Genomic DNA, 17,504 nt, shown 5'->3' with positions numbered 1-17,504 from the left:
ATGTGCCCAGAGTGTGAATGTAAAGTTTTAGCTCAAAATACCCAACAGATCATTTTTTACAGCATGTTTAAATTGTTACTTTTTGGGGCTTAGAAAAACGCGTCATTTTTTTTTTATCCCTTTAAATGCAAATGAGCTGCTGCTGCCGGCACAGAGGGCGAAGCCTCACAAGCTTACGCTCTGTCAGGACAATCTCATCTCACGGAATAATAATATCGAAACAGAAACTCTTGAGTAGCAGTGTTCATTTCGAACCTGGAGTCGGACAATAATGCCTAGAGTCAGAGAATATACGGTGTATGGAGGTAGAACAGGTATAGTTTAATTTAATTACGGTTATAACGTATTTGTCATCTGCTTTTATCCACTATTAATACAAGCCTGCTGTGGTAAACCCCGTCCGAATGATGGCCAAAAATATACTGATGAGTTTAATGAAGTTTATTGTACATCACACAAAAGATGAAGCGTTAGTTTTACTCCAGAAAATCACTGTAAGAGCTGAATAAACACAGTATAAGAAGTGTGCATTAAAGTCTTATCCATAAACTCTCTCTCTCTCCCTTTCATTATCATCAAAATGCACAGCGAATTACACAAAACACTCGTTACAACTGACAGTAAACAAATATATACACACCTTTTCAGGGGATGCTTAATAAACTGGTAAACTTTATATCCTTAAAACGACTCGATGAGCTGTCATAAAGTGTGCGCTCTCACTTTCATTTCTGCCGTGATCAGTAACGTTAGGCCTGTCGCTCCGAAGACTGTAAGCTGGATCACGAACAGTTGGTACAGATCCATCCTCAAATAACGAGAGTAAATGAAGATAGCTATGTTCAATCTTACATCCAACAACAAAACACCTCAATCACTTTAGAAGACATTCTTGTCTACAGCTGCTCCGGCATCGAAACAATGGTGGACTGTGTACAGCTCACTCAGGGCGGGTCTATGCTAAAACTGCAGTGTCAGTCAACAGTTGTGGGAGGGACTTGTGCAAAAGTACGTCACATTGCCCCGAATCTGAGAACGGCTTGTTCTGAGACAGTGCTTATGATTTATGGGTTAAAAAAAAAAAAAAAGCACCCGGTGGATTTTTATCATTATAGGGTGGTTGTGTTCACACACTGCCAACACACATTTATGTTCAAACGCCATGTAAAAGTGAATTTTGCATAATAGGTGCCCTTTAACTATCACACTGTCATACTCTTTCCCCAAGCACCACCTTTATCTCTGCCTCCGCCTTTCAACAACACATCTGCCTCCAGCCCCCACCGCTGGCAACCTTAATGCGACAGGAGCCACGTGTACAAGAGTGAGAGAGTGAAGGGCGCCCTAAATGAGCAGCGTCCTCTGACAAACAACACACTTCACCTTAACTAGACATCTCCCTCCCCCACCATCCGCTCAGTCACCCTGCAGGGACCCAGTTTAGTTTCACACCACGCGCAATCGCATGCACACACACACCTGCAAACAGACGATCGATAGCATTGCCGCAGGGAGTCTGATCAATATTGCCTGAATTTGGAGCAGCGGGAGAGCGGTGAATTAGCTGAGATGTTTCCCGCCGAATATCGGCATCAAGGAAGCCCACGCGGCTTACGCGGTCTAAAATGTGTTTTTGTAGGATGCATTTGTGTTGCATTCATTTGCATCTTTACACATGCGAGAGCTCTCAGAAAATCCACTGCTGTCCACTTAAACGGTCACCACATTCATTAAAGGTGTCAGATGCAGAACCGAAGCACAGAGATGTCATAAAAGAGCATTTTGTCCTGGTGGGTTTGATGCCTCGTTTCTAAACCTTCCACTGGAGGCGGAATATTAGCGAAGTTTCAGAGTAACGAAAGCACGAAGGCACTAGGTGGGAATCATAATTAGATCTGCGGCAGCTTTTAGGCGTTCGGCTGTGGAAATGAGGGCTAGGATTTCTCAAGCCCTATGGAGTTCTTCATGGTAAAGATAAGCATTTATGAAAAGTCTTAATTAAAAGTTTATTGCCGGCGGACGGTCGGGTGATGGTGGCTGTTGCCTTTATGCATCTGTTTGTGTGAGGCTGCAAGAGAAAGATAAGATCTCACAAACCTGACTAGGATGTTGCACGGCCATATTTGAATACATCTGAACACAAACATAAAAGCATGTTGCTGTAGGTACGATTCTTGATTTTGTCGAGTGTCATGAACCGAGACCTGTGAAAACGGCAAATCCAATTACTTTATGCAAAGTGAGATTAGTTGTTTTTTTATTAAGAACAAAATAAAACTCTCATTCAAATCTATTAACAGCGCCTTATGCGCAAAAAGCGGATTGCTTTGATGTGGCAAGAGCAAATGAGTTTTTGAGAGCCAGTCGTAGGAAAGTGCCTCAAAAAATGCATCTGAAAGTGGCGAGTAGATGTAACGCCTCTTCTGAAAGCAAACGAGGAACTTCTAAGAGCCTTTTTTTCTTTTAATTGTTTCACCGTCTCTCACTCACCCCCTCCTACCACTATCTCCCACCATTTCTCTCTTTTAATAAGCCATCATTTACCAAGTCTTAAACGTGTTTTGCATTGAACTCTGGGCCTGTGGCTTGCCTGTCTGCGTCACAGCAGACCCCAGAATAGGGTCAGCTCCCATAACACTGGCTATGCCTGATGAAATCTCTTCCCCTCCTGACCCATGGCCTGATGCGAAATTTGTGCCAAGAATGTTTAGTTTTTTTGCATAAATTAAATGTGAACGGTGTCTTTTGTTTTAAAGGGGTGGTAAAACACCTTTTTTCGAAGGCTTGATTGTGTTTGTGGGGTGCACTGTAACGTGTTCATGCTTCATTTTTAAAAATTTGCATTATTTTTCACATATTTAACCATTATTCTACACTGCTCTGTCCCTCCTTGTAAAAACGGTCGGATGATTTCCGGGTTCTATGAAGCCCCCCCCCCCTCAGATTGGTTAGCTGGCCCAGTGTGTTGTGATTCGCTAACCGCCAAGTGCACGTTGTTCGGAAACGTCACGCCCCTTACCCTTACCGGTAGTTTGTGCTTCAGTAAACAACGGCGTCAATATTGCCATACCAATTTGAGCCCGAATCAGACCCAGAGAATGTTAGTGGAGAGGATCGAGCAGAACCTGTTCAAGAACGGCTGTTAAAGGACGTTTCAGAAAGATATGTTTTTTAAGACTGCAGATCGCTATATGACACTGTTACTTTTGTATATTTAGAACGATTGTAGCTAAATATCTGTCGCCAGAACTATTAAAGGCCATGTTGCAGGTTAACCACCACTGTTGATCAATGGGTACATTAATCACTCAAGATATGTATACCATTTTTAAAATGTCTCAAAAATGGTCTTAAAGACCAGTTTTTTACGTTTTTTGGTATGAACGTTTTTTTTTACGCAATTCGGTGATGACGTCACGTTGGGGAGAAGTGGAGGAAAGGTAGCCTCAGCCAATACAGTTTGTATTAGAACTGTGGCGACTGACTGGGAAAAATGAGTGAAAAATCAACATTTTCTTTATATCTAGTGGCAGTGATCATGACATTAGTTCAGATAAGTACCGGTAAACTTTGTCTTCATCTAGAAATAGAAGGCATCATGCTAGCTATGGGCATTTGCCAGTCCCACCTGTTCCACCCCCTCCAGATAATCCCTAATTAAGTCTTTCCCCCAACGTTGTAAACACATTAATGATTAGTTATCCCACGTTTTGATGGTAGCCTACTAGCTCCAGTAACAGCATCATTGCCAAGTGTTTCTAAGCGTTTACCTCTTCCTCCGTTGAAAATGTTGCAAACACAGCCGCCGCGTGTCTGTCGCTGTTTGGCTGGTGCTTGTGTGGGCGCCGGCGGTGCCGTCCCATGGAAACTGCGTTGGAAAGCTTGTTGTCGGTACACGATCCGTTCCACCTGCACGATCCGTTTCACGCATGCGCGTAATTACGTACGTTAAATAACAAACGGGTTCTTATGGACGTATTTTGTTATTCTGTGCCGTGATGAAGACAGAAATATTATGTCGGTGCCTGTAACAGTTTTATACACTGCTGTCACGTTATTTGAGCTGTTTCTGGATGAAGGCAGACTGCTGACAGTGAGTCGTGTTGACAGAGTTCAGGGAAAACTTCCTAATGTCAAGTTTAAAATGAATACGCGCTTAAGGTGCGTTACAAAAACACACGCGCACTTCAGTTAGTGCGATTCAAGTGTTTACATGGTTAAAAACGGCGTACGCCACCTGTTTTAATACGATTATAGTTATGAATCTAACATATCTTATCTAGAACATCTATCTTATAGTTACTTATGAACCAGCTTAAACAGTTATAGGTGACTAGAGATGTGTTGTATAATCTGCGCTATCTGAATACTCTCGTCTACTACTCGTCTCTCTAGTCACTCTCAACGCTCTCAAGGCGGGCTTTGGAATATTCTCTCCCCAACGTGACGTAATGGAATGCATTGTGGCGGAAAGGAGAATCGTTGCAAACCGCTGTAAGATAGCCTACTTTTTCGTATTATATTGCGTTTTGTGATACCCAACAACATAAAATACAATGGATAACAGTTTAAATGTTTATTACCAACAAGTAAACTGCACAAATTCGATGAAAAAAAAACCTGCAACATGGCCTTTAATCCAATACGAACACTAAACATTGGCTTTACAACAGTAACTTAGCCAAATCAAACACAAAACCATGTTTAGCATGCCTGTAGATAAACAAGCATGTAGATAAACAATACATAAAAGCTATAATCAAAGAATAATTTACACTGATCACATAAACGACAACCACGAACATTCCAAGTTCGCTGCGCTGGTGATATTAAACAGAAGTTTGTATGTGTTTGTCGGATAAGTATGAATTAGCATTTAACAAACTGGTTTGTGGAGCCAAACAGCATTGTCCTTCGTTTACTTCCTTGCTACAACGTACAATTAACAATACGAACTATTACAGGAAAACACATCAACGAAAAAATCATACTTACAGGTTGTGGCTCGTAAACAACAGCTTCTGTTTTTAAAGTTGGAACTGCACGATCTTTCAGGACTAGCCGTTTTGCGAATCCTTCATCGGAGGAGGGGTTTATGTAAATATTGGGCTTAGTGATGTCAGCAAGCCCGCAGGAATGTCGTGTAGTCCCTACCGGCCGTTTTCTGTAGTTCTTAGAAATTGATTTCTTTAAAAGCAAATATCTCCCTTTGCTTTAAACTTTGAACGTTGTAACTTTGCAGATGTTGTTTATGCTCAAACAGCAACATTACACACTAACTAAAGTTAGAAAAGTGAAATTGTGTTTTACCACGTTGAAATGCTTTCTCCTGTCCTTGTTCCAGTGTTCATAGACTGATACAAGTCATTTGTATGTTGACTTCCCAAAAAGGGGTTCTGATTCCCAACCTCTGTTCAATTTAGATTCAATTTGTTCTCATTCTTATTCACCACTGGATACCAAAATAACTTGATATTAATTTAGTAATTTGTTTGTGAGTTTTTGCTTGGGTTTTTTTAACTCCCCAAAAAGATAGCAAAACTCATTTGTTTGTAAATCGGACTCTTGCGCTGAAGATTCATCAATAGTGGCAAAAGGTCCATCCAAATTCACATACTGTCTGAGCAGGTACTGCAGATGAGATGAGAAACAAACTTCACAAACGTTAAAAAAAGTATGTTCTATATCAGGGGTCAGGAACCTTTTTTGACCAAAGAGCCAATTTTTCATTTTAGATTAATGCAATTATGAAATGTAATTACACTGTTTAGCCCTAACTCCTTAACCAATCCTTAAACCTACTCATACCTCCAAACCTGTGCCAAACGATACCTGCCTCAATAGCTGCAAAAGTGTTTTGCAATACAATATGAACATAATAAGTAAGGACACCTAATGTAAAGCGTGACCAAATTTGTATCCATCCTTAGTGGTAGGAGAGTAGGAAATCAACACAATTTCTTTACAGTTCTGTTTGGTGCTTCTGGTGGCGCAGAAATCACACACTTCACCTTCAGAATTGCGATTAAACTCAGTTTATGCATTTCTCAATGTTTATTTGGACACCTCTACGAGTTTGAGACTCCTCTGTGCAGCCGTGCATTACGCGACTTTAGATTCAGGTTGTATATGACGCTGTAAAAGTGTAATTTGCTGCCCGGTGATTCACATTTCTTTTATTATTAATGAACTTGCTTGGAGGTTATGGATGCTTTGATTCTCTGTGGCATTGTTTTATTGTGTGGGAGTGGGGGTAAAAAACACAAAGGAGAGAGAGAGAGACTGTTTTCAGAGCACTACTTCAACCATCTTTTCTCATATGTGGCCTAAGGGTTGGTCTTCCCCCTCCCCCGTCTTCCCCATTTACACCGTCAGACCCTGCAAGCTGAACATTGCAGTTGACCTTTGCAAAAACAATTTGGAAAGCGTGAGGATCCAGTAGGCGTGAAAATGACTGTGTGGTTAGAAGCCTTGAGTGGAGAGACTGTAACTCCCACCCTGTGAGTATGTGCGTGTCCTTACCGAAATTGAGGCCTAACCACCGTATTGACTTGAGGCTTGAGGTGCGAGTGAAGTGGCTCTGGGGGTTCAGACAGCCCTCACTGAGCTTCATGTATACTGCAGTGAGGGCATCATCATTAACCTCAACATCTCAGCCCATCCACTCAGAATTCACATTAGCTGATATACAGGCCAGAGTGATGTCAAGATAAAAGGTGAGGGAGAGAGTGAGGACAGGGGGGGTTTCTGGGAAGATGAGGGTGCAGGCAACCTTTAGAGAATGAGATCACACATCAGGAGGGCCGTGATACACACACACACACACCTGCGATTCAGAGGATGCGCTGCAAGTAATGATCCATCACTTTGACAAACTAGGTTGTACATTTTCCGTCAAGCTCTGTTTTTATTTTCCTTTTCCTGAAAATTATATAGATGTATGGCATTTCTTCTTGATATACCCTATACGAATATTTTAAATAACGATGCTGTTCTTTTTACATTTTTTCATCAAAGAACCCTGAATTTTTTTTTATCATGGTTTCCACAAAATGTTTAAACTGCACGGGTTTCAACATTGAAAATAATAAGAAATGTTTCTTGCCAAATCTGCATTTTAGAATGATTTATGAAGTAAAATGATTTGTGACACTGAAGGTAATTTAGCTTATTATTACATACTAGTTATAATTTAAGCCTATATCATTTTGTTTTGGTCTATAATGACCTAAACATCACAAAATACAGGCTACAGTGGAAGATAGAAAGAATTAAAGTCAAACTGTTCTGTAATTCTGACTTTATTAATTTGATCACAAAAGCAATTCATTTTGAAGTCGAATTGTAATCATTGATCTCCCGCTATATCAAGTTACAATGTTTAGTAAAATATTTGCTTGGAATTTTTAATGACATTTACTATTTATATTGTTGTAGATTTTTGCCGTTGTCCTTTTATATTTTGCTCTTAAAATAAAGACAGAAGTTGCTGTAGTTTTGCTATCTGGCCATCAGATTATATGAACAATATTTCATGAATTACACTAGTAATGTATCATTTTTCTACCCAAATCCACACTTATATCTATTTTTGTAGGGGCACAAGCTATTTGTCCATTTTTCTTAAGTTCTAACCCCTATTAGCTTCCTTTACTGTGGGATTTAAAGGGGTTATATGGGGTACATGCACTTTTACAAGTTGATTGTACTGAAATGTGTGTTGGCAGTGCCTGTACACAACCATCATAAAGTGATAAAAATCCATCCAGTGTTTCTTTTTTAAATCTCCTTATGTTTTCCCCTCTCTCAAATCAAGCCGTTCGATCTTGTGACGTCACAAGATCGGACGCCCCTCCCACGATTGTCAATCATAGTCTGCGCGGTCATTGTTGATACGCTGGAGCACTGTCTATGAGCAGAATGGCGTCTAAGCGATTGTGGTGTTCTGTTCTTGGGTGCAATAAGGAACACAGCAGTCATTTTGATGTTCCTAAATCCGAACCACTGAAGACGCAGTGACTGAGTTTTGTTTTCGAAGGGAATATTCCCCACGATCAACGTCAATGCTTTCATGTTTGCGCGAATCATTTCACACACCAGACTGCTTTACAAACGAGGGTCAGTATAAAGCTGGTTTGCTAAGAAGCTGCTCCTGAAAAAAGGATCAGTACCAACTATTCCTGTTCCTGCTGCACCTCCAGAAGAACTGAAGTGAATGTAACGTTTTATTAACCTTTATATTAATATTTATATTAATCTTTGCAAAACGCTTGCTGCACGCTTCACGATGAATGCGGCTAAGGTTTACACTCAGGGTACATTACGGCATGTTTTCTATGTACGACGTTCTCAATATAATTCATAATCCACCGTTTATAATGAAAAACACGTTATGGTTATTGTGTTATTATTACAAACGGGTACGCACAGAACAGAGGGGTGGGGTGAGCAAAGCTCATTATCATTTAAAGACACATGCACTTAAAGGAGAACTCTGCAACTCTAGCGAACTCTAGTCACTTCTTCGCTGATTTTCCCTTTTGTTGTCGCATGTTTTCCCCACGAGCTCCCCCTACAGCTGTCAACACAGTCGTAAAAAACTCACTTGCGGCGGCCTCCTCCCCCTCTCTACCGCTGCTCATGTGCGTTTGTTTTGATCGGAGCAAGCCAACTGTATCGTGTGGAGCTATGTCTACCAAGGTGGGTAATCTGGTAATACATCATACATGCGTGGGTGTTTATGTCGAATTGCCGTAAAGCAATTTGTGTTTCGCGCTCGTTCTCGTTCTAGTTCTCGCTTCTCACGAGACTTCCAATTTCTATCTTGCCGGGACGGTAGTCCCCAAGTTGCAAGGTTGGTTTTCCGCCTGGGAACGCTGGGGGGAGTGGGGAAAGTCACCAATATCACCAGAACAGGTTGTTTAACCATCCAAATGATTTCTAGACAGTTTTATTAAGTTAAAAAAGTTACCAAGTTCTCCTTTAAACGGCGTGTTGAAAACAGAGCTGTTTTTGACCAGGTAAAATGAGTGTTTTCTTACAATCCTAATGATAATTTTTAATTAAAGTATCTTACAAACTTTTAATTTAGACTCTAAAGAATCATATTAGCTTGTACAAAAATGGCATTATATGACCCCTTTAAAAATAAAAAAATAGGGAAATAGACTAGATAACTTATTTTATATGTATTATATTTATATTTATAATAGCTGAAAGCATATTTAATTGTCTGTCAATGTTTTTAAACTTCAGTAAATTACAGAAAATGTATAATTAATGCAACATCTGCTGTAGAATTTTTGTGAATGTTTGTGCTCCATTACTTTTTCGCTACCACCTTCCTTTTCCTGCTACGCTGTCAAATGAATTAACTGCAGCCACCATAAAAAAATAAAATCTGTCTGGCAACTAAGGATTTTGACCCCTCAAAGTTTGTTTCCATAGCCTTCACAAAAGCAGTGTCTAGGGAAGAGCACTGTGCATGTGTGTGTATGCAAGCAGGCAGGCGTGGAAGTATCAGTACACTGGAGTCTCCTCAGTGTGATGTGTGTTGACAGTTTGTGACGGGCCAGAAGCTCGGTCCTGAACCCCCTGCAGTGAATCATTCACAGAAGTGAGCCCTCGCACCAGCGTTCCCTCTCTCTTCCCTCACATCTATTGTTGATCTGTTGAATTTTCATGCCTGTCCATCCCATCTAATGCTAACAAAGGCTTTCGACTGGAAAATGCCCTCTACCCAGCACATACATAATACAGATTACAGTGGCCATGTTTACTGTGAAATGTTTGAAAAAACACACACACACACACACACACACACACACACACACACACACACACACACCCACCCACCCATACACGTCCATACATATGCAATACATTGAATGGGCTTGCAGCACATAAACAAGCTCTGTTCATCTTTTTCCCTTCATTCCTCGTCATCGCTTTAGGCCATCAGCAGGCCCGCAGATTTATGCTGAATTGTAATACACATTTCCTGCCTTTTACATGTTTGTTTATTAAATATTTTGGCCAGTCTTAATATGCAGTCATTACTTCAGTCTTCAGTGTCACATGATCCTGAGATTAAATCATTCTAATATGAAGATTTGGTGCTCAAGCTTTTCCTTTCCATTGCTTAATATTTTTGTGGAAGCCATGACACTTTTTTTCCCCAGGATTCTTTGATTTAATAGAAAGTTCAAAAGAACTTTAAAATGATTAAGATTATAAATGTCTTTGTCACTTTTTATCAATTTATTGCGTACTTGCTGAATAAAAGTGTTATCTATTTAAACAAGTGTTGACCCTGAACTTTTGAATGGTTTGCATTTGAATTGAATTTACAATTTGCCTTCTCCATCGACTGACAGTATTTTTAGAAAGAAGAAAAATGGAATCAAATATTTAAATCATAGTATGCTGGGGTCTGACCCGCTTGAGCTGAGAGACTCTTAGTTTGCCTTAAACGGCTTGAAATGTAAATTTTTATTTATATATATATTATATATATTTTGATCAAATACAAACAGCAAAAAAACTTATTTTATTATTTGTTAATCTTTAATGTAAAAATTGTGCACTCCTTTGTGCTCCTATTAGGTGAACATGATTTCACCAAGTACCAAATGTTCCTGGATCAACATCTTTGTTGATCCTGGAACAACTTTCCAATCAACCAATCAGATTTGAGGGAAAAGTTTACAGTTTGTCAAGTTTAGGCTTAGAACCAGGGTGAGTTGCTTCGACATCAGTGTTATTCACCTATCATTTCCCTCTGATTTTAGGAAAAAGTTATGGGTAGGATTAGGTTTAGGGATAGGGTAAGGGCTAAATTTTGGGACAGGAATGTTATTCCAGGATCAACAAAATATGTTGATCCAGGAACATGTCCGTCTTTGCAAAATCACGGTGACCGCTCCTATTAAGAGTGTACTGCACCCAGCTGTTTAAAGCATCTCTCTTTTTTTAAAACATCTGTCCTGAGAAATCTGTGCAGAGCGCAAAAAAATCTCCCCAGGTTCAGTCTGGGCCCTGACGATCAGTCTGTCATTCGTCCCGTATCTCTGAGTTTTGGAGCTACAGCTGCATCGAGCTGCAATGTTGCCCTTGTGCTGCAGGAAGTGTGGACTCTGTGTGAGAGAGAGAGAGAGAGAGCGTGTGGATTAACAGCTGATTAAAGTGGAATTGGAATAAAGTAATCAGTGGTGTAAGTGCCTGTGCTGATTACGAGCTGAAGACTCCTCAGGCCACCCCAGTTTAGATCCCTGATAAGCACAATGATGAACTATAATTAAAGATAAGCATTTTAAATGATAACCGAGTCCTGCTCTCTCCCCCTACAGCACAGGTCTCCGTCTCTTCATTCTGTGCATCCGCTGGCAGATGTTGCCACGCTTCCATTAACCACTGGCTGCGGTTTGTGCTGCTTTAATTACTGGAAACTGAATGAGTTTGACTGCTTATCATGTTCTGTAACAGGGGTTTAATTTATTACATCCACCTTTAGTGTTTGGCGACTAAAGCCCATAACACTGCTTGGCCGGTCAGATTAGAAGTTTGGCACTAATTGTTGTAAAATATTAAATAGGTTTGCACTGTATTAGTTGGCAATCTTTTTATTTGTTAGTGTTAGTGCCAATGGGAACTGGTCTAACAAGCCTTCAAAGCACTTCTCGCCTGTCTTTCGGTTTCACAAGTAATTAATACCTCCGCTCTGGCTTCTGTGGAGTAAGGCCTTTGTCCCGGACTGTGAGTGTGTAAGGGAACTGTGCTACAGGAAGTGGCATGTGCCCACTCATAAGCTCAAGCACACACTGTACTTTCAGCATCATTATTTCTGGGCTGCAGAAGTAGAGCAGAACTCTTTATTAAGAAACTCTTCTGTTTCTCCTCAAGATGCCAGATCCCCTTCTTCTCCCCACATTTCTTTTATTTCTTCTATTCATTTGTAATCTAAAGTGTGTCACTTAATATTTTTTATTTTTTATTTCACAGAAACTAAAACCCTATTTAGGTATTTTGTGTTTGTTTATAGTATGTTGTGCTTTGTTGTTTTGTGTCTTGGTCCCTTTGTACCTTTTAAACCATAGTTTCTATTAATAGTTAGTGATAATAGCTAAGTCTGTTAGTAGTCTATATTTATAACTACTGTAAACTATAATAATGGTTTCATTTTAAAGTTGTATTGTAGAAACAATAACTGTAGTAACTGGTATTATGGCAGAAACTGTGGTTATGGTTAATGTTTTTTTCAACCCACAGATTATCTTTGAATATTGTAAGTGATGTCTTATGAAACACCTGTCTGCCTCCTTACAAAAACTACACAATTTCTTGGTCTTTGAGCACCTAGAAAAATAACAGAACGGTCCATTAATCAATACGAATACTCGTATCTCCCTCTCTGATATTCATATCTGGAATGCATGAAGTTGTGAGCGCCCAGCCGAGTGCGTTCAGCTTTTGCATCAGTCCAGAATGAAGTGTAGAATGAGTGGCCCTGTTCATACCGCCTGAACGCACATGAGCATCTCCCTCTGATCCTGTTTGCATGGCGCGGGCACATCGAGTGTGAGGGAATGTGACCCAAATGGAATTATTCTTCCATCAAAGGGAAGTATTCATGAATTAGAAATGACCTTGATTGGAGAGACCCCAGAGACACAACGCCACAGTTCAAGCAATTTCACACCCGTTCACTCAACGGCTTTCGAGAGAGTGATAGAGGCGGTGAGGAAGGGCTGAGAGAGGATGAAATGCATTGAAAGAGGTGTGAAGGAGTAAGAGAAAGCGAGTATAGATTAGATGTGTATAAATGAAAACATGGCATGGAGAAAAAGCAAAAAATGATAGACTACTCTTCAAATTGGTCACAGTGTTATTTTAATCTTATTTATATACTATTATAGCTTTATTAATATTTTAAACTAACTTTAATATACTAACATATATATATATATATTATAATATAATATAAAAAAATGTTTTCATTTTAATTGTAGTTCCGTTTTTAGCAATTTGGTTTCGTGCTTAATATGACTAATTAGGTTCAATTTATTTTTATATGTTTGCAGTTAGTAGTTTTAGGGCTTCAAGCAAAATGAACAAAATGTTAATAGCTTTTATATTTTTTGGGTTACATTCATACACTCATTTTGGTCTGCTCACCTCATTAATATAGTTTAATTTAAATTAAGTGTGACCCTTACTGTGTGGCCTTGCTGAGTATCCCTGTTTTACAAGGTGTGATTGTGTGCCATATGCCTTTTGTATTTCAGTTTATTTTGACTTTAGTCTTGGGGATGTGTGTATTGTTTGTTCGTCTCAGGCTGTCGTGTTTCCATCATCTGAAGCACAAACACATTTTTGAAGGATTTCATCTTCGAAGTTGTCTTCAAAGTGTGCGTGTGTCAAAGTCAACAAATAGTAGAGCACCTAAGCCCCCCAATTCATACATAATTCAACCAGTGCCAACCATTTTAAGATTACGGATTTCAATCATAGGGACGAATAAAAGTTGTGCATCTTTTTGTTTGCGAAGGGCAGCTGTAGCTCACCTTCCCGCCAATGTGTGTGTCTGCTCCTGTGTACTACAATAAATAAGGTCACAAGTCAAAGACTTGGCTTTGTACACAAAAGCTGACATGCAAGGCTGGAGAGGCTTTTCATCACTAAAAGATTAAGATTCAATTCAATTTAATTCAATTTCCAACCTTTTCTCAAGAGCTTAGGGCCCAGTGATGTATAAAACATCCTCCTAATAGTTTTTCTTTTTCTTTTCTTTTTGTTCTGGAGCTTGTAAAATTATGAACAATCAATGTAATTTCTCATCAGAAACTGCATTTGACTGCTTTGGAATCAGTAAAACTTTTTTTTTCTGTTAGGCAACTATCTTTTTTTTTTTACCTCACACTTGAATGGACCCGAGTCTCAAGCTAACTGTAGAGAAGCAACAAATTTTCTTTTTCCCATTTAATCCTCTACCCACGATGCACCTGGCTTGACACTTCACCACAAACCTGAGCCTGCAGATGCTCATTAGAGTGCTTGTGTCAGTTCTGTCCCGTTTTTCAATCGCTCAAATCCAATCTTTTGCCAAGAACAATTGCGCAATGATGACGTTAAGTGACACATCTAGACAAATTCGCATTTATCATTCTCTTTTATTGTGTTAATAATGCAGATGTCAGACACTGGTGGTTTTATTCCGATTTGATAGTGCAGTCTGGCTCGGTTTGTGTTTTGCCCTCTTGTTACCTTTCGTCTCCCTGGTCTTTTGTCTCCCCCTGAAGAAAAGCGCAACACAGTGCTGTCCTCTTGAGTTTACTTTGTGTTTTTGTATATATGTGAGTGTTTTTGTGTAGAATGATGTTTTAAAAGGCCTCTGTCTGGCTTTGATCCAGGCTTTAACCCAGCGCCCATCGATCGGCCGTTCAGGCCGGATTACGCTTGGCTTCTCAGCCCGTGATGCTTCTTTCTGCCCATCACAAATCACAGGCCTCAAGAGTGCCTTAGAACTGCATCTCAAAGTGGTATGGTCAGTTAGCACCTGTGAGGTGCAGCCGGGCACAAACTAATAGAGCGAGCAAGCTATTTTGGCACGACATTGCATTATCTATTCACACAATTTGCAGCGCAGGATGTTCAGAGCCGTCAAGTGCCGACTAGAAAAGATAAAACACGGAAGCTGTGTATACATAGCATCTAAAGGCTGTTTTTTGGTGAAGAACAACATTCGAATCAGTACAACAACTGGTTCGGAATTGTAATCCAAAAAAGCTTCTCAATAACACTTTCTCTCTTATCTCTTTTTTTTTTTTTTTATCCCAGAAAAGAGAGGACAACCAGACAGATTCCAGACTCAGTCCTAAGAAGAATGCAGAGCCCGCCATCGACCTGTTAGGCCTTGGTAAGACATGAATAATTGAAATGATTACTCATCTCATTGCCGATCAGAGAATCGGATACATCTAAGATAGGCTGGAAGAAAAAGAGACTTCAAGGTCATTTTAAGGCAAAATATTTCAATGGGAGGGAAGTGGCGGATTTTCGCACCTGACATGTGTTTAAGTATACAGGATTTTACACATAAATCAGTCCTAAAAAGTTCTTAAAACATTTCAAATGATTGTTCTTAGTTTTTAAGTGTTTAATTTTTCATTTGTTTACACAAAATAGTATCTTGTAACATTTAAAATGGCCTTTTGGCCTGTTTTTCCTAGTTTAGCGAGCACTGGAAGAACGGATCCAAGACAATGTGTTGCTGTACACCAAAGCGAGTTTTTTTTTTTAAAGGGTGTGTTAAGACTCGGATTGAGGAACACACTGACTGATATTACTGTCTAGATGAAGGTTCAGGGAAGCACACTGCTAGTTTAGTCCTGGCGGTATTGATCAGGCCGGCAACTCGAGCCCTTGAGATGACCAAACACAATTGATGTTATATTACTTTCTGGGAAATGAAAGTTTCTATTTGCTGCCCTGGAGCTTTCCTTTGTCGCTCGGTCTTGTGTATTTATCACTTTCTCTCCCTCTCATTCAATATTTCTCACTCTCTCAATCTCGGTCTGCCACCAAGTTGTCCGTTATGATGAGTGAGAGAGACAGAGAGTTGGTGAGAATAGATACATTTCCGCAAATGTGTGTGTCTGAAGCAAGGAGGTTACAGAGTTTAGATGAACGTCTTCAGCCGAGGGGCAGTAGGGGTCAGTGCTGATGAAGAGAGGCTGGAGATGATGGTGTTGAGATTGAGACATGCGTCTTTTTGATGTGTTTTTGCTCAAGGCCTCAGCACTTGCACTCAGCTCCTCTCCTCACTCTTCCATACTAGCAACAGGCTCCAGCACTGTTCAGACTAGCAAGATATCTATCTCTCTTTCCATCAGTGTTACTTTAGGGCTGTTGATAAATAATTGATCAAATTACTTGCATTATATGCATATTTGCATTTAATCTAGGCTTAATTACATTTTTTGGGCATCTGTTTACAGCTGGTATGAATGCCTGGATTTTATTAAGGGAATTATTCATGACTGCATACTTAGGAATATTTTTCTCATCACAAATGTATGATGCATTTTGAATGGAACGCTTATTGTCATTTTAAGTGAGCAACTGTATTGTTTTTCAACAAAATTGTGGATTATTTCATCATGCATGTTTCAATTGTACTTTTTTTTTTTTTGATAATCCATTTCACTGAAATGGCCTCATGATACGATACATATCACGATTCATCATGTGACACTGAAGACTGGAGTAATGGCTAATGAAAATTTAGCTTTGCACCACAGAAATAAATTACATTTTTAAGTATTTTCAAATAGAATTTGAGTAATACTATTTCACAATATTACAGTTTGTTCTGTATTTTTGATCAAATAAATGCGGGCTTCATGAGCATAAGAGACTTCTTTCAAAAACATGTATGTATTGACCTTATTTATTGTAGTACACAGGAGCAGACACACACATTGGCGGGAAGGTGAGCTACAGCTGCCCTTCGCAAACAAAAAGATGCACAACTTTTATTCGTCCCTATTATTGAAATCCGTAATCTTAAAATGGTTGGCATTGGTTGAATTATGTATGTATATACACTCACCTAAAGGATTATTAGGAACACCATACTAATACTGTGTTTGACCCCCTTTCGCCTTCAGAACTGCCTTAATTCTACGTGGCATTGATTCAACAAGGTGCTGAAAGCATTCTTTAGAAATGTTGGCCCATATTGATAGGATAGCATCTTGCAGTTGATGGAGATTTGTGGGATGCACATCCAGGGCACGAAGCTCCCGTTCCACCACATCCCAAAGATGCTCTATTAGGTTGAGATCTGGTGACTGTGGGGGCCATTTTAGTACAGTGAACTCATTGTCATGTTCAAGAAACCAATTTGAAATGATTCGAGCTTTGTGACATGGTACATTATCCTGCTGGAAGTAGCCATCAGAGGATGGGTACATGGTGGTCATAAAGGGATGGACATGGTCAGAAACAATGCTCAGGTAGGCCGTGGCATTTAAACAATGCCCAATTGGCACTAAGGGGCCTAAAGTGTGCCAAGAAAACATCCCCCACACCATTACACCACCACCACCAGCCTGCACAGTGGTAACAAGGCATGATGGATCCATGTTCTCATTCTGTTTACGCCAAATTCTGACTCTACCATCTGAATGTCTCAACAGAAATCGAGACTCATCAGACCAGGCAACATTTTTCCAGTCTTCAACTGTCCAATTTTGGTGAGCTTGTGCAAATTGTAGCCTCTTTTTCCTATTTGTAGTGGAGATGAGTGGTACCCGGTGGGGTCTTCTGCTGTTGTAGCCCATCCGCCTCAAGGTTGTGCGTGTTGTGGCTTCACAAATGCTTTGCTGCATACCTCGGTTGTAACGAGTGGTTATTTCAGTCAAAGTTGCTCTTCTATCAGCTTGAATCAGTCGGCCCATTCTCCTCTGACCTCTAGCATCAACAAGGCATTTTCGCCCACAGGA

General features: G+C 39.9%; 1 protein-coding gene across 2 annotated transcripts in view; it reads left to right on the top strand.

Annotated features, from left to right (window-relative positions):
* Nucleotides 1–17,504, top strand: part of smap1 (small ArfGAP 1) — a 108,442-nt gene that overhangs the window by 63,908 nt on the left and 27,030 nt on the right. For both annotated transcript variants that reach the window (XM_084390804.1, XM_084390805.1), the window contains one exon: nt 14,836–14,914. In XM_084390804.1, coding sequence (XP_084246930.1) covers nt 14,836–14,914 — 79 coding nt within the window. The remainder of the gene's footprint in view (nt 1–14,835; nt 14,915–17,504) is intronic.

The sequence above is a fragment of the Rutilus rutilus genome (assembly GCF_951802725.1).
Source record: "Rutilus rutilus genome assembly, chromosome: 20".
In the NCBI taxonomy this organism is placed as follows: domain Eukaryota; kingdom Metazoa; phylum Chordata; class Actinopteri; order Cypriniformes; family Leuciscidae; genus Rutilus; species Rutilus rutilus.
The sequence above is the reverse complement of the archived record's forward strand: the minus strand, read 5'-3'. Positions and strand labels throughout refer to the sequence as shown.